Source organism: Boleophthalmus pectinirostris, unplaced genomic scaffold, assembly GCF_026225935.1.
Source record: "Boleophthalmus pectinirostris isolate CB_2022bp ecotype Guang Dong unplaced genomic scaffold, ASM2622593v1 HiC_scaffold_13, whole genome shotgun sequence".
In the NCBI taxonomy this organism is placed as follows: Eukaryota; Metazoa; Chordata; class Actinopteri; order Gobiiformes; family Gobiidae; genus Boleophthalmus; species Boleophthalmus pectinirostris.
Genome location: NW_026571036.1, coordinates 24,123,684 through 24,150,474, shown reverse-complemented (window position 1 = coordinate 24,150,474; position 26,791 = coordinate 24,123,684). Strand labels below are relative to the sequence as shown.

Genomic DNA, 26,791 nt, shown 5'->3' with positions numbered 1-26,791 from the left:
ACAGTTTCCTGCAAGGTACGAAACTGCAGGTCATGACTTGGACTTGAGTCAAACTTGAGTCACTTTTTCGATGAAATGGACTCTGAGACTTGAGCTCTGTGACTTGAAGACTTGATGCTTCTCAATAAAAAAGACAGTCGATACATGCAGTGTTACACAAACAAACTGGAACATGTCCCTCCCACTTCTCTGTTTGTTACTATGGCGACAGTAACTGAAGTACTGTGATACTGGATCATCAAATGTTTTATAATAATATACAGTACAATACAGTAAAACAGAGGGAACTACTTAGACCATGATGCTTTGTTTCATTTCAGTGCAGAGTACAGAAATAAAATAAGTGTTGCAAAAATACAAACTGTATTTGGATTAGAGACTTGATTAGAGAGATTAGAGAAATGACTTGAAGCTCAGATCAGAGGACTTGGACTCGACTTGGACTTGGAGTAAAAAACTTGAAAAACTTGCAAAAGAATGACGTGGTCCCACCTCTGACAGTTACTTTTTCATTTGGTGGTGTTCAAAGTTCAGTTACTTTTCTAAAAGTAAAAGGAACACATTATGTTTCTGATCTTGTAATTTTGTTTTTAAACTGAACAGAATTAGTGATCAAAATAAATAAATAAAAGCACAAGACACTGTGAGACAAATATAAAGCTGTTTTAATCCTGTTACTCTGTCATTTAGGTTCAACTCTGCATCAACACAATACTCTACAAAATACATTTTCATGCAGGTATGCAGTATTCTGTAACTATATACACCACTTAATATGACACATTTGATTGACAGCTGAAAAATGGAGGATGGAGGAGACAAATCAAGAAGGAAGCAAGGAAAGAGAAATGAGACAGTCTGAGAGTTCTATTTTAGAGAGTCTTATATTGATTTTTGAAAGTTTGGAGCAATTTACACAAAAGAAACACACATTTTAACAGTACATTTAACAGTTCATGATAGAACTAATATCCACAAAATATTGCTAGAATAAAAATTTAATAGATTTTCAGCCAAAATATCACTGCAGATGGTGTATTTTCAACAACAAAACTGTATAGGCTATTAGTAGCCTAAATATAGCCAGAGATGCATGATGTCCAACTGAGTGGTTTTCTGTGGTTTATAACAGACCGCAAATGACCACAACTTTTTATTCACTTAACTTTTGTTTCCTTTAATATTAAATTGCATTGTAATTATTATTACTTCTATTGCATCTCCCTACAATTTCACCAAATGCATTTTTACTCACAGCGCATTCACAAACCAACAAATTGTTAACACACAAGTTAACAAAGAAAACACAACTCCCGGTCTGTTTTTGGAGGTAATAACATTGTAACGTGACTTAAAGCTCACAAGAGTCAGTTTTGCGAAATGTTGGACCATTAAGCAGCCGATGTCTCCAACATCTGTTTGCGTGAATTGTTGTGATCTTGGAATTATGTAACTCCTCAGGGAGCGCTCACACTTTCACACAATTGGAACTAAAGATTAGAACTTAAACTGGGACTTGCACGAAACTAAACCCGAGCTAGACCAGACCTAAACCAGAACCAGACCAAATCAACTCTGCATAGACAAACTAGTCCAAAACCAGGACCAAACCTAGTCCAAAACCAGGACCAAACCAGGACCAAACCGGGATCAGATCAGGACACATAACGCGGAAGTTGTGAGTCCTGCACGAACTAAAGACTAAAGTGTCTTTTTCCGTCATTTTCCAACATGGCAATCGTAAGCGCACTGTTAAACTGGCTTCCTCGGGTCCTTTCATTGTCTCTGTGTGTGTTTTTCTTTGCGTTTCTCGGATATTGTCTTTACATCAAATACCAGCATCTCAAATATGACCACATCCCTGGACCGCCACGAACCAGGTACGTTATGAATTATGGAAAAAGTAGTTTACGTACTCATAACTTGCACATTTTGTTTGTTTAAATGCAGTTTTTTCTTGGGCCATTCTCCAATTTTGGTGGAAGTGATGAAAAAGGATGGAGGCGTTCAGGAAAAGTTTCTAGAATGGTGAGAAAAACGCAACAGTAAAAGTGTGAGTTTAACGTGCGGGTTTTATTACAACACTGACGCACTTTGAAATGAACAGTTTTCTTTTTACTAACATTTAGCCCTATATTACGCACAGTTGACTCTTGTGAACTTTAATTCATGTTTTAATGTTTTTACCTCCTCAAAAAACAGACCTGGAATTGTGTTTTGTTTAACTCATGTGTTTGAGTTGTAATATTCTTTTACTGTTTAAAAGTTTAGCCAAGACGCGTCTTTAGACTGCGTTTATTTACACTGCATAACGGCAGCTACGGTAGGGACATATAAAATGTGATTTCACAATTCACCTACATTACAGAATACATTGCATCCAACTTTGTCAGTAATAAAATATAACTGACTGAGAATAGTACAAATATCATATTATTGTTATTATGCTCAGAGATTAGAACAGTGTAATAATGAAATAATGAAACAGTGAAACTTTTTTATTTTTTTATTTTTTTTATATAACCCAACTAAAGTAGGAAGGAGAGGTTACTAGCACATCACTTCCTTTCAAGCGTCTATACTACACCTGCCCCTGACTACAGCAGTGCATTGGATGTAATAAGTTCATAAGTTCAGTTTTTCAGGTGCGCTCACCATTCTGCCCCGTGTGGTGTGATACAGTTCACCAGTTTCGGCTTGTGGGTGCTGTGATAAGACTGTCAACCATAATGCCAATAGCTCCAGTGATGTCCTCTAGCATTCGGTCCATGATGCGCTGAAATATCTCAGATGCGCATTTGATGCCAAATGGTAAACTCATCCACCTGAAACTTCCAATAGATGTGTTGAATGTCATCAGGAATGATAAAGAGTCATCCAATTCAATCTGTAGGAACCCTAACTTTACATCCAGCACTGAAAACACTTTCACATTTGGCATTGTTGACACGACTTCTTCTGTTGTGCACATGGGATAGTGCTCTCGTTTCATAGCATTGTTCAAGTCACTTGGATCTATGCAGATTCAGATTTTGTCTTTGTTTGTGACTACGACCATCGAACAAACCCATTCAGTTGGTTGGTCAACTTTGGCAATTTAGCCATCTTGCACCATCTCATTTAGCTTTTCCACGACCTTTGTTCTGAGTGCGACAGGTGTCGGTACACAGGATGTACCATGGGTTTTCCTTTTGGGTTCATCTTTACTGTGTATTTACCTGGTAGTGTCCCTGTAGTGTGTGCCAGCTCTGGGAAGTTCTCAAGACCAGCAGGTGTGCCTGTAGTTGTGGCAGTATTTTTAACTGCTCACATTGTCCGTAACCCTATTGTCTTGTCAAGAGTCAAGTCTCACAATCAGGACTAGGGCCTCTGCTGTTGTGCCACTCAGTACATTCTCTTGTGCAATGTCCACAATTTCAAACTCTGCTTTCGTTTTGTGCTCTTTAACAGTAGGTCAACTGCTGCAACAGGCGTTATTTTGTGGTTGGAGTAGGTTCTGAGCCCTCTTTTGGAGGCTTTCAGCTCATCTGTGTGGTCTAGCGACTGGTAACAGTTCAGAGTCTGCGTGTTACACTTTGCACCTGTATCTATCCTAAACTGCACTTTCTGCAACAAAACATCAGTGTTGACCAACCACTTATCATCTGCCAATGTTGATACTGGCACTGCATCTGTAGTCAGGTTAATATTTCAGTATTTCCTCTTTACTCATGTCATTTGTTGACTCCATGTTCACTTCAGTCACGGAGTGACTGCGACAAACTGATGCCCAATGGTTTAGTTTATGACAGCAGGAGCAAATGGAGCCTTTTGCTGGGTATTTACCTTGATTCCACTTGCGCTTGGGGTTTATATGCCTTTTTGTTCAGTGTGTTGAACTTTGGTTTGCTTGACATTGCACAGACCTGTTCATCCTCCTCTCACACAATTCTCATTTGCGTTTGCGACATTTCAAACTGTTGGGGGATTTCAATGGCTTTGGCCAGTGTCAGCTCCTCACCTTTGTCAAGCAGCCTCTCTTGGACACGTTTTTCTCTCACAGTCACTATTATGGCGTCTATCAACATGTCATCCAAGTCGTCATACTCACAGTCCAGTAACAGCAGCCTCAAATCTTTCACGTGATCAAAAGTTTCAGTTGCACCTTGTTTCCTTTATTTGAAATGATGCCTGGCGATCTGTTTATCCTTTTCACCATCAGCCCATTCCAATGTTTTGTAGATTTCTCTCCCTTGTTCTCCAATCCTTGTGCTGTTCCAACCCACCTTCTGCTTGGACTCACAGACAGGGGTCCTGTGAACACAAAGCTAACGTAGCTCCAAAATCCTTGGAACTCTTGATACAAATTTGCTGCATCCCTGTCAATCTTCAGGTGATCAATCTGCATTTTCATGGCTATGCAGGTAACTTACTGTACCAAACAGCTTTCTGATATCATGTAATATTATACCCGAGATATTTCAGTGCATCACGGACCGAATGCTAGAGAGCATCACCGGAGCTACAGGCATTATGGATGACATTCTCATCGCAGTGTCAACAGTGAGAGAACCCAACTAAATACTGAAAAAGTTGAGAGAGCCACAATCTGCAACCTAAAACTGAACTTTAACAAGTGTCGGCAGTCGTCAATGGCTTTTGTAGGACATTTGATAACAGGTAATTGACTGAAACCTGACCCTGCTAAAACTGAAGCTGTTAGGTGTATGCTGCCACCTACAGACAAGGAAGGTTATGACACTTTCTAGGAATTGTGACCTACCTTTCAAAGTTTATTCTTTTCTTTCTTTCTTTCTTTCTTTCAAACCTAAGTGAGATCGATGCACCGCTGAGGCAGCTCATAAAATGTGATGTGGAGTTTGCATGGCAGCCAGCCCAACAGCAAGCATTTGATAAGCTCAAGCATGTTTACACACATCGTCCTGTGCTAAAGTTTTACAGTGTGTCAAATCCAGTGCAAATATACAGTGATGTCAGCAGCACTGGACTGGGAGCTGTGCTAGTACGCAACAACCATTGATTGGCATTCTCCTCAAGATCAGTGACCGATGCAGAGACGCATTATGCGCAGATTGAGAAGGAGATGCTCTCCATCGTTCATGCCTGCACTAAGTTTCACCACTTCATCTTTGGGAAACATGTCACAGTGTTTAATGACCACAAGCCGCTTGAGGATATTTACAGAAAGCTTGTGCTGTCCATAAGGTGGTCGCAGTTAGGGAATTTCTCCTGCAGTGCGGTATAGCGGCTCAACATCGCTGTATACGGTGATACCGCACCCCTCCCCCACCCACCATCCCCTGGAGTTATAATATTTCCAGCGACACTGAAAACTCTCTCAGATGATGCGCTTGTTGCGCAGATGTAGATGTACTTTGGTTATTGCGCGAATATAGCGTAACATTTAGCTCTGGAACAAGTGCTGCTGCATCTCTCCAGCTCTCACTGTAGCAGTTCGGGTCAGAGTCCTGCTCCAGGTTGGGTACCCGTGGACTTAAGAGAGAGAGCCCCGAGCACACAGAGCAGGGTGTCCGCAAAGTGCTATCAGGCGACCACTGCACTTACCTCCGTGCATCACAGAGCTCTGCAGCGGTCCTTTCACCTGCAGTCACCCGATGGTCTACACGGGCGCACCTTAGTCCTGGGTTATCACGGGCACAAGCGGTAATGGGTGGAATGTTAACGGATCCGGGCAGGTGCGGGTCTTTCAAATTGGACCCGTGTCGGACTCTGGGTCGGGTCACGCCGGTCACGCGGTGGCCCAACATGCACCACAGTGGGCCTCTTTGTACTGCGGTGATTCATTTTTGCTATTATTGTGACAGCCCTAGCTCTCTACCCCAATGTGTATCCAGAGAATGCGCTTGGAACTTCAGTTATCTGACATCATGGTTAAATATGGGAGAGGGAAAGACATGGAGCTACCAGACACTCTGTCCCAGGCAAACTGTCAAAACGGTTTAGAGTGTGTCTCCATGATCAGCTTTATGTCTATGAGCGATCTGAAATACGCCAAGCTACAGACATGCACTACCAATGAACTGAGTCTTCTCCAACAAGTCATTCAGCAAGGCTGGCTGGACAACAGAAGAGTGGAAGCAGCCCTATTGGGACTCAAGAAGTTAGCTGGCTGTAAACAATAGCATCATGTACAAAGGTGTGCGTATTGTTGTCCCTCCATCTATGCAAAAGCACATGCTAAACCTCATACATCAGTCCCACCTGGGAATGGTGAAAAGGAAACAAGCGCACACGTGAAGTGTTGTATTGGCCTGGCGTGAGTGCTGAGATTGAAAACATGATCAGAAACTGTTTCAAGTGTGTTGAAGTTCAAAACAAACTCCCCCAACAACCACTAATGCCTACTGAAACACTTGAGCTACCAAAAAATAATTGAAATAGAAGCTTCAGATTTGTTTGAGTGTGAGGACAAGCAGTTTTGTACTGGTACACTGAAGTAGACAGGCTGAAAGATCAACGCAGCCACACTACAAATGAAGCTCTGAAAGCTCACTTTAGCAGACACGGCGTCCCTGCTGTCCTGAGAACTGACAATGGCCCACATCATGCATCAGAGGAGTTCAAGTTGTTCTGTGAACACAAACTGCCAACCGCCCGTGCACTACACAAACCCATGAACTATGATTCCCTCAAGGTTAAACATGTACTGGACAAGACAAAGTGCACTCAGAAATACTACCATGACATGAAAGCAGCACACTCTCGCCCAGATCTACAACCTGGAGATGAAGTCAGGATGGCACTGTATCCTGGGAACCAGAAATGGTCCCCAGCAGTCGTCATTCAGCCACACAGTGCTCCACGCTCCTACATCGTGAACAGTGGGGCCAATCTGTTTTGCCACACCAGCCAACATCTCTGTACCAGTACCACAAATATCAACCAGTCACATCACACCTGAGGAAGAGCACTGCTGTGATCCACCAGAGACACCAGCAGCTGAGGAGCAGCCATGTGCAGCTGTACCTCCAAAGCCACCATCTTCACCCTCTATGATCCCACTCCTGACAGCATCTTTAGACTGCATTTATTATCACTGCATAACGGTAGCTACGGGTAGCAGTAGGGAAATATAAAATGTGATTTCGCTATTCACATACGTTACAGAATACATTACATGAGTAACTCTTTATTATTAGGCTCTCTACATCTCTAAAGCTCCAAATGCTCTGTTCAACCTTGTGATGTCATGCAGTGGCAGTTTTCATGTTTACAACTACATTTTACTTTTAGTTGAAAACACAGTGAGCACTTCCTGCATTGCCACATGTCATCACAAGGTGGAATAGTGTTTGAGAGACAGACTCAACCAAAATATGCAGGGTTTGTGTTTTAAACATGTGTGAATGAAACAAAACACACCTCCAGATCTGTTTGTGATGAGGAAACTACAATATAACAGATGAGAAAAGAGCGTAATATTGGCCCTTTAACAAATGAAAATACTGCACTCTGTTCATGTGTTATGTAGATGTTATGTGTTTTGGGGTGTGTTTCAACATTTAGCCTGTAATAGTATTACTAATATAGTGTAACCCCTCAGCCCTCTGCACTCTCCTCTGGTATTGATTTACTTATTGCCATAGTAACATGTTATGTAAAGTAAATAAATTCCTGTTTTAGGTCAGAGATATATGGACCAGTGTACAGGATCAACATACTACATAATGTGATGGTTGGAGTGCACTGCCCAGAGGCTACAAAGGTAAGCCTCATTCAACATCTTCACAGTGGTGAAAGAAGTACTCAGTTTTGTTACCTAAGTCAGAGTAAGGGGAAGCAGTTCTTCACCAACACTGTTTATAGTGCGGGGGAAGAGCTGTTGACCTCGACTGGGGAGGTTGTCGGACAGTGGAAGGAATACTTTGAGGATCTCCTCAATCCCAGTGTCACGTCTTCTGAGGAGGAAGCAGAGGCTGGAGACTGGAGACTCGGAGGCGGACTCATCCATCACCCTGGCTGAAGTCACTGAGGTGGTTAAAGCTCCTCGGTGGCAAGGCTGCAGGGGTGGATGAGGTCCGTCCTGAGTATCTTAAATCTCTGGATGTTGTGGGGCTGTCTTGGCTGACACACCTCTTCAACATCACGTGGTGGTCCCTCTACATAAGAAGGGGACCGAGGGGTGTAGGTGTAAGGTCTATTCCAAGGTACTGGAGAGGAGAATCCGACCGATAGTTGAACCTCAGATCCAGGAGGAGCAATGTGGTTTTCATTCCAGCCGTGGAACACTGGAGCAGCTCTATACTCTCCATCAAGTCCTCGAGGGTTCATAGGAGATTGCCCAACCAGTCCACATGTGCTCTGTAAGAAGGGGGTGCTCCAGGAGTCTGGGATCCGGGGTCCTTTGCTAAGGGCTGTCCGGTCCCTTTATGACCGGAGCAGGAGCTGTGTTCGTATTGTCGGCAGTAAGTCAGACCTGTTCCCGGTGCATGTTGGACTCTGCCAGGGCTGCCCTTTGTCACAAGTTCTATTCATTGTATTTATGGACAGAATTTCTAGGCACAATCAGGGGCCGGAAGGGGTCTGGTTTGTGGACCACAGGATCTCATCTCTGCTGTTTGCAGATTATGTTGTCCTAATGGCTCCATCAAACCAGGACATGCAATGTGCACTACAGTGGTTTGCAGCTGAGTGTGAAGTAGGGGTGGCACGGTTCACAAAATTCATTGTTCGGTTTGTATTGCGGTTTAAGGTCACGGTTTTCGGTTTGGTACGGTTCCTGTTGTCATTATTTCTTTTCAATCTTTAATCTCCAGAGATATACTTCAGCATATGCTATGTTATCTTAATTTTCCACAATTTAGGATACAGCATCAAAAAATGTTATAAAGTTATAGTTAGTAATGTAATCATGCTCAAACTGAATTTGACTTGACTTTAAGCGCATTATTAATGGACATGCAGCTGATGAGCTTCAGTGAAAAAATGTTACCACCTTCCTAACCCTCCTCAGGAGTGGGGATACTTGGTTTAGTGAGATTGCGCTCTTGGCTGCACGGCTCCACTGCATGCATCAGCGTTTACGCGCGTAACCTCGCGAAACCACAGCCACGTGTCAACACGAAGGCAGCTCCACTGGCAGCTGCAGCAGGATGTACACACGCAGCACTGGCTCCGTGTTTCTCAGTAGGAAAGACGATCAAACTTGACAGAGGCGCTTTTAGCCGCTTGTATCAGGTCCACAGTGAAACTAACAGCTGAACAGACTTGTATTTACCTTCTGTACAGGCTCACCACAGCAAACGAGAGGATTTCAAAAGTCAATTTTAAAACACTAATTAACAGTATTTCTGGACCTGGGCTCTTTCACATGACACAGATCTGCCCCAGGAACACGTTGTGCTGAGGGTAAACACACAAATACAACCAAAGATTCATGCTCTTTGATGGGGATAAACACTTATGTAGATCATCAAAAAATAGGATGGATCCCATTTTCTGAAATCTACGTGCGCAGGAAGCGTTGTTCCATACACACGTCTAGCACGTACAGCCCTCATTCACTTTCCATGCATTCTTAAAGTTATGCGTCCAAAAGCTGTAGTTAGGACCTGGCTCCACTGCATGGCTAAACGCACCCAGTCAAGTTTGATCATCTTTTCCATTGACAAACACAGAGCCAGAGCTGCGCATGTACATCCTGTTGCAGCTGACAGTGGAGCCGCCTTTGCGTTGACGCGCGGCTGTGGTTTCGCGAGGTAAAAGACACGGGCACATCCTCCATCTCTGGGTGGCCCTCTACTTGCCATTTCTCCATGTGACTCGCAGCGCCCACCGTCCATGCCTCTTCTTTTGCGCCAAAGCAAAACAGGTCACATACTGGCACGAGGCTACAATGCGCAAGCCAGGAATCGTGGAAACCATACGGTATGCACACATCCCGAACCATGACAAGTGAACCGAACGTTGTTTTTTTTTCATGAACCGTGCCACACTACGGGTGGCACGGCTGGGATGAAGATCAGGTCCGCCAAATCCGAGGCTACAGTTCTTGACCAGAAAAAGGTGGCCTGCCGTCTCTGGGTGGATGGAGAGTCCCTGCCTCAAGTGGAGATCTTTCTCGGGGTCTTGTTCACAAGTGAGGGGAGGATGGAGCGTGAGATTGACAGGCGGATCGTGTTCACGTCCCACTGGGAGGAGGCCCTGGGGAAGACCCAGGACTCATTGGAGGGACTATGTATCTGGGCTGGCCTGGGAACACCTCGGGGTCCCCCCGGAGGAGCTGGAGGAAGTGTCCGGGGTGAAGGAAGTCTGGGAGTCCCTGCTCAGACTGATGCCCCCGCGACCCAACCCCAGATAAAGTGTAGTCTAGTCTTAGTTTCCTGGTTGATACAATTCTAATTTAAATCCTTTTTCTTTCCTCTGACATCATTTCAGGAGATTCTCATGTCCCCAGAATACCCCAAAGATAAATTCTTCTACAAGCGTGTGTCCAACCTTTTCGGTCAAAGGTAAAAGTCAAAACAGAGTCATTTTTAAAGCTGTATTTTCTTTATTTTGCTTCATATCGTTTCTACTTTTGTTTAGGTTTTTGGGGAATGGTCTGGTGACAGCGCGAGACCACGAGCAGTGGTACAAACAGAGACGCATCATGGACCCCGCCTTCAGCAGCCTGTGAGCCACAACTGCACATACTTTTATTTATTGCAATGATTACTTATATTATTCATTATTATTTTTATACTGCGAAGAACATGGGGTGACACCATAGACTGTATATAGAAGTGGACTGAGGAAGTGTGACATCACCCATGGCATTCGGTCCAGTCCAATGAAGCTCACCAGGCGAGCAGTTATATGAGTCGAAATAAAAACGCTAGGATCATGTAGAGTGGGTTAATACAAACATCCATTCCTCCATTTTCTTCCGCTTTATCCGTGGCCGGGTCCCGCTCTTCTGAGGGGAATACGAACACTTTAAGACCAAAATGAAGTGGCTCATGCAGCAGTTACAGAGTTTTTCAATATAAAGTCAGTTGGAGCCAGAGTGGATGGAGCTGGAAGCGTCCCCATGCTCACTTCCTATTTACCATATTCGGACTATAAGTCGCACTTTTGTCATGGTTTGGGTGTTTCCTGCTACTTATACTCTGGTGCAACTTATATATTAAGATTTTCAGAATGACAGCTGTGAGAAGGTGCTCTAGGCTTGTGGATCAGTTTTCTGTGCATGTCTCCTGAAGAAAAAGCCACTGTCCTGCTGCAAGTAGTGAAATCATGGCTCTTTGAAAATAAGTGAAATATGCAGCAGAAAATGGTAATTGAGCAGCAGAAAGAAAGTTTGGAGTGAGCGAGAAACTTGTGAGGGACTGGCAGAAAGCAGAGATGGAGAACACAGCTTCACTGCGGATGCACCATGCAACTTCCATGGAAGTCATTGGATGACACACATGGACTCCTGTGATAACCGAAGTTGCGCGGAGTTGCTCAGAAGTGACAGCGAGGATGAAAAATTCAATGGATTCAGTGGATTTAGTGATTTGGAGTGAGATGGAGAGTTTGGTAAACTTATGTTCTGTTGTTTATGCTATAGTTATCTGAATAATTGTTGATATGTTACATTAACACATTGACGCATATTCAGCCTGTTGTTCTTTATGCTATTGTTATTATTTCTATAACTTGCCTTTCAAGATGAAATGTCGGTTCTTGGTCCCTAATTTTATAAACTAATTTTACCCCAAAAAGTGCAACTTATCTTCTTCATTATGCATTTTTTGGCTGGTGCAACTTATACTCTGGAGCCACTTATAGTTTGAAAAAGACAGTAGATGGATAGCGGATTAGGGTCAGTCCATATGAAATCAGCCATTTTCAAGAAATCTCCCCTATGAGCCATCTCAGATTTGTCTGAAAAAATTTCAAAACATTTCTAAAATAACCAAATGAAAGAATCTCAAATTTTACCTCAATCCCTTGAGTCGTTCCTGAGTTTTGGTTTTGGTTTTTGGAGTATGGTCACTTTTTCGGAAGCCTTAATTTATAATCATGTTTGAGAGATCATAACTTCATAAAAAATAGAGCTAAGAAACTCAAAATTTGTATTATTATAGATATAGATATAGATTCTAAATCTGTTGTCAAATGTTGGGTATCTGTATTAAGAGGGGCATTGTGGGCCCCAAAAATCTCACATTTTGTTACAGTTTAATTTATTTTTATTTTTTCAATTTTTGAGGTCCAAGATCTATTTACTCCAAGCAGATATTTACAAACTAACTGCTGAACCTGAATATTTGAGAGAATGACCATTTCTGACAACAATCTCACACTTTTCTGAGCTTTCATGTGGAGGGTGTAGAGTCCCAAATATGGTCACAGACCAAATGTGATCTTTTTGGCCCCTTCTTTGGACCCTCGGTTCCCCATGTGGCACAGTTAGATGTTGATAAAATTTTTACCAGACAAACTTTGGCATATTCTGATTAGTTTAAAGTAATAAAATATCTATGATTAACTTCCTTCATTCCCAACGGAATTTTTGAAAATGACCTCTCACAGGTCATTTTTGGTGGAGCTTAGGGACTTTTCCACCTGCAGAAAGGTTCAGTTATCTTTAATAGACTTAAACACTAGTTGCTTGTTATAAGGGAAGACAATTGGAGATTATTTGTGGTACACTGCTTGGAAAAGAGTCATTAACTCTTTGAGAAAATTCAACTATTAACTCTGTACAAAATTATGAAAAAAGGTTTGTTTGCATTATTTATTCTATTTTTATTTGAGAAAGGAATCAAAGGCAAATTACATTTGGAATACTCTGCCTGTTAAATCACAAACTCTCTGAGTCCATAACCATGGCTTTCAATATCACCATATGCATATTAATTTTGCTCAAAAATATTACAAGAAGGCAGTAACATTAACAAGGAAAAATTTGATACACAAAAGTTACCAAAATACAATAATATGGTCTGTTATTTGTTCAACTGCTAGAAATTACATTTAAAAAATTCTGTGTGAAAAACAACCTCAGTGGAAAATACCAACATACTGGAAAAATCTGCCCATTCTGGTCCCTTTGCACCTCCATGTAGATCATCTGTATTGGGATCTTGCACACTAAGTCTTCCTAATGACTAATGAACTTCAGAACTGCTCTTCTTCTCTGAACTTCTGGTTCTTTAATACAACAGATTCTGTGCTGAAATGGGACCCAGTATGGTTCTGTCGATGTTCAGGAGGACACATGAGGGTTCTGTCTTCTCCATTCATGAATCTCACATAGACATCACCATGTTCATCTGAATGCTCTGAAATATTCCCAATGAACCACCTGATGTCATAAATACATGCATGTATTGACCTGCTGGTACAGAGAGAAATCTGACACAATCTCATTTTGTATTTCAGAAACTGACACTTCAGTACATAAATGATCTTGAGATATTCTCCTCATTTCTAATTTACCATTTGACACCGGAATGAAACTGTGGTGTGATCTAGTACCATTCACAGTCTTTGTCTTGCTTTAGCGCTCTTCTAGTTTAGAAGTAAGTTCATGGTTTGTAATTTAGATTTAGAGTTTGCAAATAAAAACTTAATATTTTACTTTATTATTATTATGTTTTGTGAAGCTCACTCAAACATCTGGAGTGAGGTCAATATTTGATTGCTTTCAGTTGTCTGAAGACTGGTCCTTGCAGCTGAGCCTTTTACTGTGCCACCAAAACCATCACAAACAATGTACCACAAATAATTTACAATTGTCTTCTCTTATAACAAGCAAATAGTGTTTAAGTCTATTAAAGATAATTGAACCTTTCTGCAGGTGGAAAAGTCCCTAAGCTCCACCAAAAAATGACCTGTGAGAGGTCATTTTCAAAAATTACATTTGAAATGAAGGAAGTTAATAGTAAATGCTTTTATTACTTTAAACTAATCAGAATATGCCAAAGTTCCTCTGGTAAAAATTTTATCAACATCTAACTGTGCCACATGGGGAACCGAGGGTCCAAAGAAGGGGCCAAAAAGATCACATTTGGTCTGTGACCACATTTGGGACTCTACACCATCCACATGAAAGCTCAGAAAAGTGTGAGATTGTTGTCAGAAATGGTCATTCTCTCATATATTCAGGTTCAACAGTTAGTTTGTAAATATCTTCTTGGAGTAAATAGATCTTGGACCTCAAAAATTGAAAAGAAAAATTGAGCGGCAACCAAATTTGAGATTTTGGGGGCCCACAGCGCCCCCTTAATAAAGCTACTCAGTATTTGACAACAGATTTAGAATCTATGACCAAGAATCTAAAATAATACAAATTTTCATCTTCCTAGCTTTGTCTTGCTATAGTGCTCTTCTAGTTTAGAAGTAAGTTCATGGTTTGTAATTTAGATTTAGAGTTTGTAAATAAAAACTTAATATTTTACTTTATTATTATTATGTTTTGTGAAGCTCACTCAAACATCTGGAGTGAGGTCAATATTTGATTGCTTTCAGTTGTCTGAAGACTGGTCCTTGCAGCTGAGCCTTTTAGTGTGCCACCAAAACCATCACAAATAATGTACCACAAATAATTTACAATTGTCTTCTCTTATAACAAGCAAATAGTGTTTAAGTCTATTAAAGATAATTGAACCTTTCTGCAGGTGGAAAAGTCCCTAAGCTCCACCAAAAAATGACCTGTGAGAGGTCATTTTCAAAAATTCCGTTGGGAATGAAGGAAGTTAATCATAGATATTTTATTACTTTAAACTAATCAGAATATGCCAAAGTTTGTCTGGTAAAAATTTTATCAACATCTAACTGTGCCACATGGGGAACCGAGGGTCCAAAGAAGGGGCCAAAAAGATCACATTTGGTCTGTGACCACATTTGGGACTCTACACCATCCACATGAAAGCTCAGAAAAGTGTGAGATTGTTGTCAGAAATGGTCATTCTCTCATATATTCAGGTTCAACAGTTAGTTTGTGAATATCTTCTTGGAGTAAATAGATCTTGGACCTCAAAAATTGAAAAGAAAAATTGAGCGGCAACCAAATTTGAGATTTTGGGGGCCCACAGCGCCCCCTTAATAAAGCTACACAGTATTTGACAACAGATTTAGAATCTATGACCAAGAATCTAAAATAATACAAATTTTCATCTTCCTAGCTTTATTTTTTATGAAGTTATGGTCTTCCAAACATGCTTATAAATTAAGGCTTCTGAAAAAGTGAGCATGGCCCCAAAATTTCAGGGAGCCATAACTCAGGAATGACTGAAGGGATTGAACTAAAATTTGAGATTCTTTCATTTGGTGATTTTAGAAATGTTTTGAATATTTTATCAGCCAAATCTGAGATGGCTCTTAGGGGAGGGTGGCTGATTTCATATGGACTGACCCATTAGCTGTGACCATTTATGTAAACAGTCTCTGGGTGATAGTACTTCAGTTGGTAGAGTTTTTGTCCACTGATCTGAAGGTTGGAAGTTCGAATCCTGGTCTCGACATAAATATCATTGGTAGAGCAGATGAATACTGTTGTTGTGTCCTTGGGCATGACACTTACCCCACCTCACCCCCGGGTGTCTGTGTACATTGGTTTATAAATGTGTGTGTGAATGAGTGAGTGGTTTCTTGATGTAAAACACTTTGAGCCTTGAAGGTGGAAAAGCACTGTTTAAAAATTTGACCATTTACAATATAGAAGGTGTCCCAAAAAATTTTGACATCATTTCACAGGCCAGTAATTTTGGCAGTTCTTGTTGAAATAACCTAAAATGTTCATAGAACGTATAGAAAATGATTAAGATTTTATATTTAAAGTTTTTATTTTTGTTCAGGTTGAGCCATGCCGTTCACTCCCAAAGAGAAGTCATTTTGCGTCTTGGAATCTGCTCGCACACATATGTATGTAGGGAAAGATGCCTGTTCAGGGCCTGCTTCCCCCATTCTGATAGAATCCACAAACCAGGAACCTAGAGAAGTCGGTTCCGCCTGACTGCCTCTTGGTATTTACAACCTCAAGAGAACCGATCTTCGGTGCTTTCACACCTCCCTTCCCCCACGCCAGGTGGGACATGAATCAGAGTGGGGAATTGACATGGCTCTGCTAAAGTGATAAGGACTGTTAAATAATGACTTTCTTTATTGTGCTTGAATAAACAGACCCACATCATCTACATACCAGACCATCAGGCGCCAAGGTTTGGACCGGTTAAAACCGCGATGGACTGTGGTTGCCACTTTTGGACACTAGAGAAGGACTGGATTAAACGCATCTCAATAACTAGTTAAGGATGTTTAACTGTGTCCTATATAAGGCTCATGTTGATACAAGACAAATATGCCACATTGCTTAATTCATGTGTTCATAGTCTCTTGTGTGTATTTCATGTCATGTTCCCGCGGAAGTATTTACGGTAACTTCACGGCGTGTTTTCGGACAGATATACCTTTGATTTCTTTGTATGAATCGTCGGCTAATGTTAATGTAAACAGTTAGTACCTGAATGTGGGAAGTTATCAATTTAATATTTGCAAATGATATTTGTACGGGGACCAGTTCAGCTCAGACGCGGGCGTGCCTTAAATTTGCATATAACAACGCCCACCAAGCGCACTGACCAAAACGAAGCCTCACGCGCGAAAACTTGGCTCTTTCGCTTCGCTTCGCATCAGGCTTTTTCCACTACGCATCGCGCTTTCCGCGAGGCAAGGCGAAGAGGACCAGGGAAGACGGCCGGTCGGAGAGACCCAGGGGGAGCTGTAACAGACCTGGAGTCGCACCTGCCGAGAGCTGAGGACCAGAGCCGGTGAAGGAGGCGTGGACCGCCCTGCCCGAGTACCATCATCACGCCGCTGCCTGCCCGTGCGCACGACCACCGCCGAACCCCGCCATCGCCGCATTCCACACGGACCGAGAACAACATCGCCAAGTAAGGCTGGTTCAGACAGTGAATGAAGAAGGGTTGGCATCCCTCTTACGATTGCGTCCAATTATTCCCAAGGCAAGCGCAGTAGCGACTTAGCGAAACGCCATAACTGAGCTAAACTGAACCCCGTTTTATAACTACCTCAGGTTGTTAAAATCGGTGCTTTAATGTTACGTAACCAGAACTTGGAAGCTGGTGTCTAGTTATTGTTTGTTAATAAACCACACAAAGGAATTTGCTGGTTTCAGTGATTTTTCTTAAAGTTATCATCAGGTCACTTTTTCGGGTACGTTCCCTTCAGATTGATTTAATTGATAAGTTGTTGTTGTCGCATATGGTTAAGTTTGATTCGGTCAGAATCTGGTGCCCCGCAAATGTATAATTTCAATAATTCGTCAAAAGCTAAACCACATGCTCAAACACGCACATCTTACAACACGTTAAATCGCATTTTCTCCTACATGTAATCCTTTAGTCTTGCATAAGCAACCTTCATTTTTACATTTTTGGTACCAAGTCCAAATTTGTTTGCCATGGGGGAAGTTTTTTTTTCCAAATTTTACATTGTAGTCACACTGCACAGTCTTGGGTGTGTGGGAGCAGATTCCAAGATGCAAAATAACTTCTCTTTAGGAGTGACTGGCTCAACCTGAAAGCAGAACAACAACAACAAAAAAACTCATAAAAACATTCCATATAAAATGTTGATTGTAATAGTAAATGGGCCTCAGTATTGTCCTGTTTGAATGCAGATATCTGAGAGGTTTGACGAGCACCTTTAATGAGAGAGCAGACAAACTGATGGAGAAGCTTTCTGAAGAGGCCGAGAACAAAACCGTGGCCAACATGCTCCATCTGGTCAACTGCGTCGTACTGGACATTATCGCCAAGGTAAAATGTATAAGATGGAGGTAAACCAAATTTAAAGATGCGCTATGTAACTTTTCTAGCTCGTTTACAGTAAGAATGCATGGTTTTCAAGGTATTTTTAACGATACAAACACCTGCAACATCTCCATGTATAAATGGCGTAATATAGACCTTTTAAGGTAAACCATTGTGTTCATGTGCTTCAAAGTCTATGCTATTTTTAAAAAGGTATATTTTGAATTTACTTTTAATGTTTTGACATAGTTAGAGGAAAAAAAAAACAGCTCTAAATGAAGTTGGGGCATTTAAAAAAACAGGGAAAAAAGTCTTTGTTCCAGTTTTTGGGGCACTGGGGACTATAGCCCAGTCATATATCCATTTTCTTCTTGTGGGGAGGAGTAAATTATAACTCTTTGTTCATCCTTGTGTCTCAGGTCGCGTTCGGAGTTGATCTGGACCTGCTTAGGTACTCCTCACCGTTCCCCAGAGCCATCGAGATGTGTTTCCAAGGAATGTGTCACTATGTCCGAGATGTAACCTTCGAGGTCAGTGATATTCATGCTCCTGTGAAATGTATTTACTGTGTTCACTTTGACATTTGTATATTTTAATAAACATCTCACACTCTTCAGTTCAGACCTCAGAACTGGTCGTACATTAGTGAAGTGAGGAAAGCCTGTGATCTGCTGCGTTCCACTGGAGCTCAGTGGATCAATGAGAGGAAGACGGCCATGCAAAACGGAGAGGAGGTGCCCAAAGACATTCTCACACAGATCATCAAATCAGCCGGACAAGGTGAACACAACAAATAACAAAACACTGCCACTGCAAACAAAGGATATTACTTTTGCTTGACAATTCCAGCCCTTCTACTTTCTTTTTAATGTGGGAGTGTCCCTTGGAGTATTTCCTCTGGAAGGTCTTCTGTCACATTTGCTTCTACAGATGGTGTAAAACACCTGTAGCATCTCAAATATCCATAGCTAACTTCTCAACTAGCTCCTCAGCTAGCATCTTGCACAGTTTCCATGGATACAGGAAAAAAACACACAATCTAACAGTCTCTTTGTCGTGTTCTTTGAACTGCACATGCTGCACTTACTTACTTGGTTAAATCCCATAATATATGATGTTAAAAACTATGCTACAAAAAACTAAAATTTTCAAAAACTGCTCAGTGTGTGAGCAGGATATGCACAAGAGCAACCAACCACTGTTGCCCTGAGATATGTCATTTATGTCAATATTTATTCCTCCTCCAACCAAAAGGCAACTTTGTCAACTCTACATTTTTGATTTCAAGTTGAAATGTAGAGAAGGTTTCTTGGTCATCTGGTCGTCTGGACTCTTCTTTCCATTAAATGTGTCCTGGACGAGTGAAGAACTCCTCCTTATATTGCTGCATCTTAATGAATCCATGTTTCCACTATTTCAGAGGAAAGCATGACCAAGGAGGATGAAGAGTTTATGTTGGACAACTTTGTGACCTTCTTTATCGCAGGTGAGGGCTTTTGCTTTGCTTAGTTGCCTCATGTTTGTCTTTATTACCATGTTATTACCATGTTATTACCATGTTATTATCCTGTTATTACTAAGTGTTCTATTATCATTGCAGGCCAGGAGACCACCGCCAATCAACTCGCCTTTTGTATCATGGAACTGGGACGACACCCGGATATTTTAGAGAAGTATAGACATCATGACGTGAACTAAATAACTACAGATCATTTACATGTACAAAACATTTTGAATTACATCGTTATTACTCCCCAGAGCGAAGAAAGAGGTGGATGAAGTCATTGGAATGAAGAGAGAAATAAGCTACGACGACCTGGGAAACCTGACGTATCTCTCACAGGTACAACACAGTAGATTATCAGGGAAAAACAGAAAAGTTCAGCAATGCACCTTTACGCTTTTTTTTGTGTTGAGTGCATGATAATTTAGTTTCGTTTAGTGGAAGGAAACTAGTTTTCCACATTAAAATAAATATATTCATATTTACTACTCTTTCTAACTTTGCACAAGCAGTGGCTTAACAAAGAAATACTGTTGCTAAAAAGTATTTGTTTCTTAAACAGTAAACAGTAATATCTCAGTGTCAATATATTGATTATCACATGTATCGTAATATCCTGATAATATCGTATCGTGAGTCATGCATCGTTCATTGTTCATTCAATCAAATATTTAAAAATACTGTGGTCGATTTGTACACGGCTGAGTTCATGTACAGAGTCAAACGTGATGAAAATCCTCATTCTTTACAGGCAATGTTCCCTCAGAGAGAAAGTAAATATAATGTATATTGTTCCACAGGCCACATGTAAGAACGACTGAGGAACACTGTTTATCAAGCAAAGTTCACTACCACTCTTATACAATTCAAATCATTTTTAAGAGAATAGTAATGGAAACATATTTGAAAGAATAACAACAGAAAGACAATGTTGTGATAATTAGAATAATTGCACACTTTAGTTTCATCATGATGTAGTAAAATGTAATAATGTTGTATTCATTTTGTAGATGAATGTCCATTAGCGTGCTGTAGTTGGAGATAAGGGTGGACACAATAAGCTTCAGCTTCAGCCTGCACCTCATTGACTTAGTGTTTGATTTGATTGTGAAGTTCTTCAGACTGAATATGTTTTATTTTATGGGCATCAGACTGAATGTAACGTATGTAGAATCTAATGAGTTATACACTGACCAAATGAAAGTAAATGAAATGAATTTCCAGCCCTAATCAAAATGAATATGATTTATCACCATATGTACACAGGTGCTGAAAGAGACGCTCAGACTGTACCCCACTGCCCCTGGGACGTCCCGTGGTCTGATTAAAGACACGGTGATAGGAGGCATCAATGTCCCAGCAGGAGTGACAGTTATGGTGAGGAAATCATAGACTTTTTTCATTATTCTTCAGTGTCCATATATATTTATGTTTGGGGTATCAGGATATTAACAAAACAATGGAGGCAGGGCAACAGCGCCATCTGCAGTCCGACTTACTCAGGACAGTATTCCAGGTGTGTGAGAGTAAAAAAGGCCCCTTGTCCCGGTTCATCGTCGTGTGAGCACATTTCCATCTTTCTGTTGTCCATCCTCCACTGGGAACAAGGCGGCACCAAAACCTGTTTAAATCAGCTGAGCAACACGTCACAGCAACATCACGAGACTCTGAGGAAGAGCACAGGGAGCAGAACAAACTGTCAGGATTGAAAACAAACTCTTAGAACTTAATAAGACAAATTATTGGAAGACCAAATGAACTTCATTGGACTAATACTGAAGACATTAAAGAGCCCATGACAAGATTTTTTGATCTATGTTCTAATGTAGTTTTCTCATCACAAACAGACCTGAAGTTGTGTTTTGTTTCATTCTCACATGTTTAACACTAAACCTCTGCAGATTTAGGCTGAGTTCTTGTCTCAAACAGAGAAACCTTGTGTTGTCATGTGGTAATACAGGAAGTGTTCCCCTGTGTTTTTAAACTCCACACACCTTCACTAGAATCATTTGGATCATTTGAGCCTTTGTTTTAGTGTAGTTTGTATAGAAAACATATGTTCCTCCTCACATTTGATTATTGTCTGTACTTTCTCTAGTTCAGCAGCTACACCTGTGGTCGCTTGGAGAAATTCTTCAAAGATCCACTGAAGTTTGACCCAGACAGATTTCATCCTGATGCTCCCAAGTAAGAAACACCTTACTTACCTTTTAAGGTGCATTGTGTAACTTTCTCGTGGAGCACCTGTTAGATCTCCATGGAGATGTTATAGCTTTGTCTGGAATGTTTCACAGTGTGGCATTAAATATTTGTATTATTATGGATTTTTGAGCAATAAAATGACCTGTAAGTGAATGTAAGGTGGAGCTGTTAGTGGAACATTCCAGACAGAGCAGTAACACCTGCAGAGAAACAAGCAGGTGACGAACCCCCCACCAGAAAAGTTGCACTTCTAACATTTTTATGCTAATAATCATGTTATAACAGACATGTAAAGACACTGCTGCAGGTTTTCCTCTTGTGCTGTTGTTTCACTTTTGTTTATTCCCACTGTGTCCAGCAGATGGTGCCACTTAACCATTTATATAGTCATGTGCATATTTCCACCTTAAGAACTGTCCATTTACAAATGCAATGCAAATTATGTATTTCTATGTTAAACATGCATTTTCTGGTGGTTTGTTGCAGAGCTTGGCATTAAATGTATCTATTTTGTATTTATATAATTCGTTTAAAACACACAATATTTAGATCACTTTGCTATCTTTTATTGTCTTGTAAAGTGGGCTTGAAACAGGAATGGGAGAGATCACTAGATCACTCAAACATGCACGGAGGACATATAAAACCTTTGCTTTCTCGCTCCCGGTCCCGTCTGTCTTGCAGTCCACTCCCATGGACTCATCTAAGGTACAAGTGTCCACCACTGCTCCTGCTGACCGCTCACATTCTCATCTCTCAGGTCCACTGTGTTTGGTCCCACACAGGTGGAAGTCTCATGGATTATGGAATAAGTTTATTGTCATATAAATGTTTCTGATGTTACCTCTTTGTGCACAGATATGATATGTGCGTCTGCTCCGCTGTCACAGCCCTGAGCTGTCAGTGCATGCGCTCACAGAATCTGGCCACTAGAATGTTAGGAAATTGACATCGCAGCATTAGGACACAGACAGAGTAAGAAAACTTTAGGACATCGCTGTAAACGGCCGCATGTGAATGAGCAGCTTTTGTAGAGATCCAGACCAAACCAAACTATAGAGCAGAGCTGAGCCAATACAGAGAGCAGGCGAGGGGCTGTGCTCTGCTGCAGGAGGGCATCCGGACAACGACGCACAGTACACAAACATGTTATGAATGTTAAGTATTTATCATCCTGATATATTTCCAAACAAAAGAAGTCTTGAGCATGTTACATGTTGTTTTTCAGTGAACTAGTTTGATATTTATTTTTACGAGTCTGGCAGTTCACTGAATTGATCACACCTGCCCTCAGTCTGCTCCACTCCACCTGATGTTCAGACATGACACAACTATTTAGAACGTCATGCCCCACACTTGCGCTAAGTGTTAAGACTGGGAGCAAGATATGGCCCTTTGTGTTGAGCGACTGTTATAACATGATAGAAATGTTGATTTTGCATAATACTCCCTCTTTTAAAAAAAATCATTGTATAACATGTAACATGGCCTAGTGGCATCACCATGGAGACAAACAGGTGGAATAATGTGTGTAAAATCCCTCAGTCGTCCAGGTAGAATCCACGGTAATTTGTCAACTGGACAAAAATGTATTCGAATATGTTTCACAGCTTATCCAAGCTGCTTCTTCAGTTCTGGTCAGAATACTGGTGGGTACTTCTTTATATCTGCCTGCAGGGATGAGCTAACTAAAGTGAAACTACTCTAAAACTGACACACCTTCTTGCTACAGTTTCTGTTAGTAGCTAAGCCTATTGAACTGCACTGAGTGTGGGGTCTTATTAGCGTAAGGGACATAATGGAGCTTTCACACGTCTGGACCTGACCTGGATACACCTGTTGTTCTCTTGTTAGTTCTGATTTAAGTTTGAGGATAGAGTAGTAAATAGGAGATAGATGGTGTCTGAGTCCCCCATTTCTGTTTAGAGATGGATTGTCTGTCTTAACAAAAAAAAAAAAAAACTTCTTAAACTCCCATTTCAAAACCAATTCTTTTCTCTGACTGAGATCTGTACCTCACTGTCCTCAGAGGAGTGGCTCGTGGCTTTTAGGTGCAGATGAACAGCAGACTGAGGTCCCGTGTTGCTCTCTCTTCTGTGTTGGTACATCCTCATGTGAAGTGGTTGTTTTGTTTCTCCAATGTAGCACTCACTGCAGTGGAATAATACTCATGAGACACATGATCTGTGGTGGAAGTTAAGTATTGTACTTAAGTCGAATTTTTAGGTATCTGTACTTTACTTGAGTAAATTTTACAGTGGATACATTTTCCTTTTTCTGCACTACTACTACTTCATAAGGACTTTTTATATGATTTTAGGGGTTATTTGACCATGTTTGTGGTAATGTTCTGATTCAATTAAAGCTTCAGCTTCATAAGAAAAAATAAGAAATTAATTAATTCATACTGTTAACCAATATATATATATATATATATATATATATATATATATATTATATATTATATATATATATATCATTACATTTGAACAAATTAGGAACACTTTTGTGAAATACTTTTACTTTTTACTCTTAAAGTACATTACTCAAGAAGATTTTTTTTCAGTTTATTCCAGTTTTACCACTGTGTCTGTATTGTTACTTAAAGGTGCACTATGTAATTATTTGGTTGGGTCTGTCATCTGCTTGTTTCTATGGAGATGTCATTGCTCTGCCCGGAATGTTCCACAGTGTGACATTAATCAGCTCTATTGTAACTTGGTCTGGTTTGGTTTCCATAAAGATAGAACGGTGTAATGCCTTACTGTGAAACATTCTGGACAAAACAATAGCATCTCCAATGTTAGGCGTGTTCTATCAAAAATGACGACTGAATCAGTCAATTAGAATCACAAAAACTGTATTCCCTGTCCAATACAATTCTAATACGGAGCTCTGGGTCAAATCGCTGTCCCTGAAGGCCTACAGCTACACAGGACTTGCATCAGGCGATCTGAACGCCTGAGTTTCCCTCAACCCAGAAATATAAAACAACAGTATGAACATGCAAATAATATGTTGAGCAGGTTCACACCTTGAATTGTCCTTGAAGCATCTTTGCATTTCTTCTTTGGAGGGAGTGATAACCCCCACCAAACCATTGTAAATCTCCACCAAGTCTGTTTAGATAAGCCAGCCCGGGTTATTGCCACAGTCCCAGTTCTGCAAAGGAATTTCCTTAAAAGCACATAGCTTATCCATTATGTAGGACATACAATAGTGCCTTTCAACATATATACAATTTCAGTGTTAAAGCTTTAACTCAGTGTGTAACTTCATTAAACAGTATTCAAACAAATATGTAAATTGAATGTTTAATATGCACATGTGGTGCACTCAAGAAACTTCATTACTTCATTCAGCCTTCACCATGGAGACAGGCATTTGACGGATCCCCAACCGAAAAGTGACAGCACACCGTTAAGTAACAAAATAATAGAATAAACAGTAACACAGAGACAATCAGATAGTTTCTCTCTGTTAGAGAAGTTACATAGTGCAGCTTTATTTAACATCACCATGACAATCCTTTCCAGGCCTTACTACTGCTACTACCCCTTTTCACTCGGCCATCGCTCGTGTCTTGGCCAAAACTTTGCTCAGGTAAATAATCATTCTTTACTTCATGACCCTCATAAGTAAAGTTACTGTGAATATTATACTGTGTTCTGTGTGTGTTTTTACAGATAGAAGCCAAGGTGGTGATGGCCAAACTGCTCCAGAGGTTTGATTTCACGCTGGTCCCAGGACAGAGTTTTGACATAAAAGACACAGTGTCGCTCAGGCCAAAGAGTGGAGTCCTGTGCACCATCAAACACAGACACCATGAATGAACAGCACTAAACATTATAACACATTATAAAAACACTATAAAACACTATTTAAAAAAAAATACTATAAAAACACTGTAAACCACTATAGTACACGTTACTGTCTTCACTTCAGCATTTACATCCAGTGTTGGGAAGTAACTGAGTACATGTTTTGAATATTATTGAGTACTTTGAGTAACTGTTATCTGAGATGGGGACTTGGAAAAGATGTTGAAAATTACAGAAAGTGCAAAGTTCTGTTTTAGAGAGTTCCATATTTATGACATCACACTGGGAGAATTTTGCCCAAACGTTCAGCACAATTTACACTAAAGAAACACATTTTTCAGATATTTAAAAATTAACCTTTCAACAAAAAAATTTCTGAATACTAATTTGAGTAATTATTCTGGTACAGTTTCCTGCAAGGTAGGAAACTGCAGGTCATGACTTGGACTTGAGTCAAACTTGAGTCACATTTTTGATAAAACAAGAAACACATTTTTCTGATACTTTAAACATGATTTCAACAAAATAAAAGTTTTTTCTTTTATTTTTATTTGTTAAATAGTCATTTCTGTGTACTGTATATTAGAGAAATGCCCTTACGTGATGAGCTAAATTTTAAATATAAAGACCTTAAATGTATTTAGTCCAACCTGTCATACACACTTTAAAATGTGTGTCGTGAACGCAGCAGCAAGTAAAGGACTTTAATGTAACGTGTCTGATTTTTTTCTGTTTTCTGAGTTTGGTGTTTGCTGTGGAGACACTTGTTTCTGCTGAGCTGCACACGACTGAATGATGCTATGCTCTCACCAACAAATCACAACAACAAATCACATTCATTTACACCAAGACACACTCAAAGAAATCTTTACACAACATACACTTCCACCACAACTACGACTACTACTACTACTACTTTACTACTACTACTACTACTACTACTACTACTACTACTACTGCTACTACTACTACTATACTACTGCTACTACTACTACTATACTACTGCTACTACTACTACTACTGCTACTACTACTACTACTACTGCTACTATTACTACTGCTACTGCTACTCCTACTGCTACTACTGCTACTGCTGCTGCTACTGCTACTACCTGCTACTACTGTTAATGGTACTACTTCTACTACTACTGCTGCTGCAGCTGCTGCTACTACTGCTACTGTTACTACTACTACTACCTGCTACTACTGTTAATGCTACTGCAACCACACTACTACTACTACTACTACTACTACTACTACTACTACTACTACTGCTATTACTACTTCTACTACATTGTCCATCAAATAGTTAAAGGGTCCATATTACACTATTTTCTGGGCAGTGTTTTAATGTTGTTTCCTCATCACAATCAGACCAGGAGTCACAGTGTCTGTTTTTCGAGATATTTCTGAGCTGTAACAACACCTGTAACTGCATAAATGTAAGGCAGAGCTGTTTAATGCCATAGTGTGGAACATTCCAGACAGAAAAAATAC

General features: G+C 40.6%; 1 protein-coding gene across 1 annotated transcript; it reads left to right on the top strand.

The window, feature by feature from the left end:
* Window positions 1-1,440: 1,440 nt before the first annotated feature.
* Window positions 1,441-26,177, top strand: LOC110173902 (cholesterol 24-hydroxylase-like). The gene is made up of 15 exons (XM_055149539.1): window positions 1,441-1,880; window positions 1,951-2,028; window positions 7,645-7,726; window positions 10,399-10,472; window positions 10,549-10,635; window positions 17,636-17,774; window positions 18,188-18,298; window positions 18,386-18,548; window positions 19,189-19,254; window positions 19,369-19,441; window positions 19,527-19,611; window positions 20,539-20,649; window positions 21,371-21,459; window positions 25,011-25,077; window positions 25,161-26,177. Exons 1-15 carry the CDS (start codon window positions 1,732-1,734, stop codon window positions 25,305-25,307), a joined length of 1,521 nt encoding a protein of 506 aa, XP_055005514.1. The 5' UTR covers window positions 1,441-1,731; the 3' UTR covers window positions 25,308-26,177.
* Window positions 26,178-26,791: the final 614 nt, after the last annotated feature.

Bases quoted from the DNA above. Each gene is read 5' to 3' on its own strand.
- LOC110173902 (XM_055149539.1), top strand. From the start codon at position 1,732: ATGGCAATCGTAAGCGCACTGTTAAACTGGCTTCCTCGGGTCCTTTCA. The intron at 7,727-10,398 runs GTAAGCCTCATT...ACATCATTTCAG, and splicing joins ACTGCCCAGAGGCTACAAAG to GAGATTCTCATGTCCCCAGA. The intron at 10,636-17,635 runs GTGAGCCACAAC...GTTTGAATGCAG, and splicing joins GACCCCGCCTTCAGCAGCCT to ATATCTGAGAGGTTTGACGA.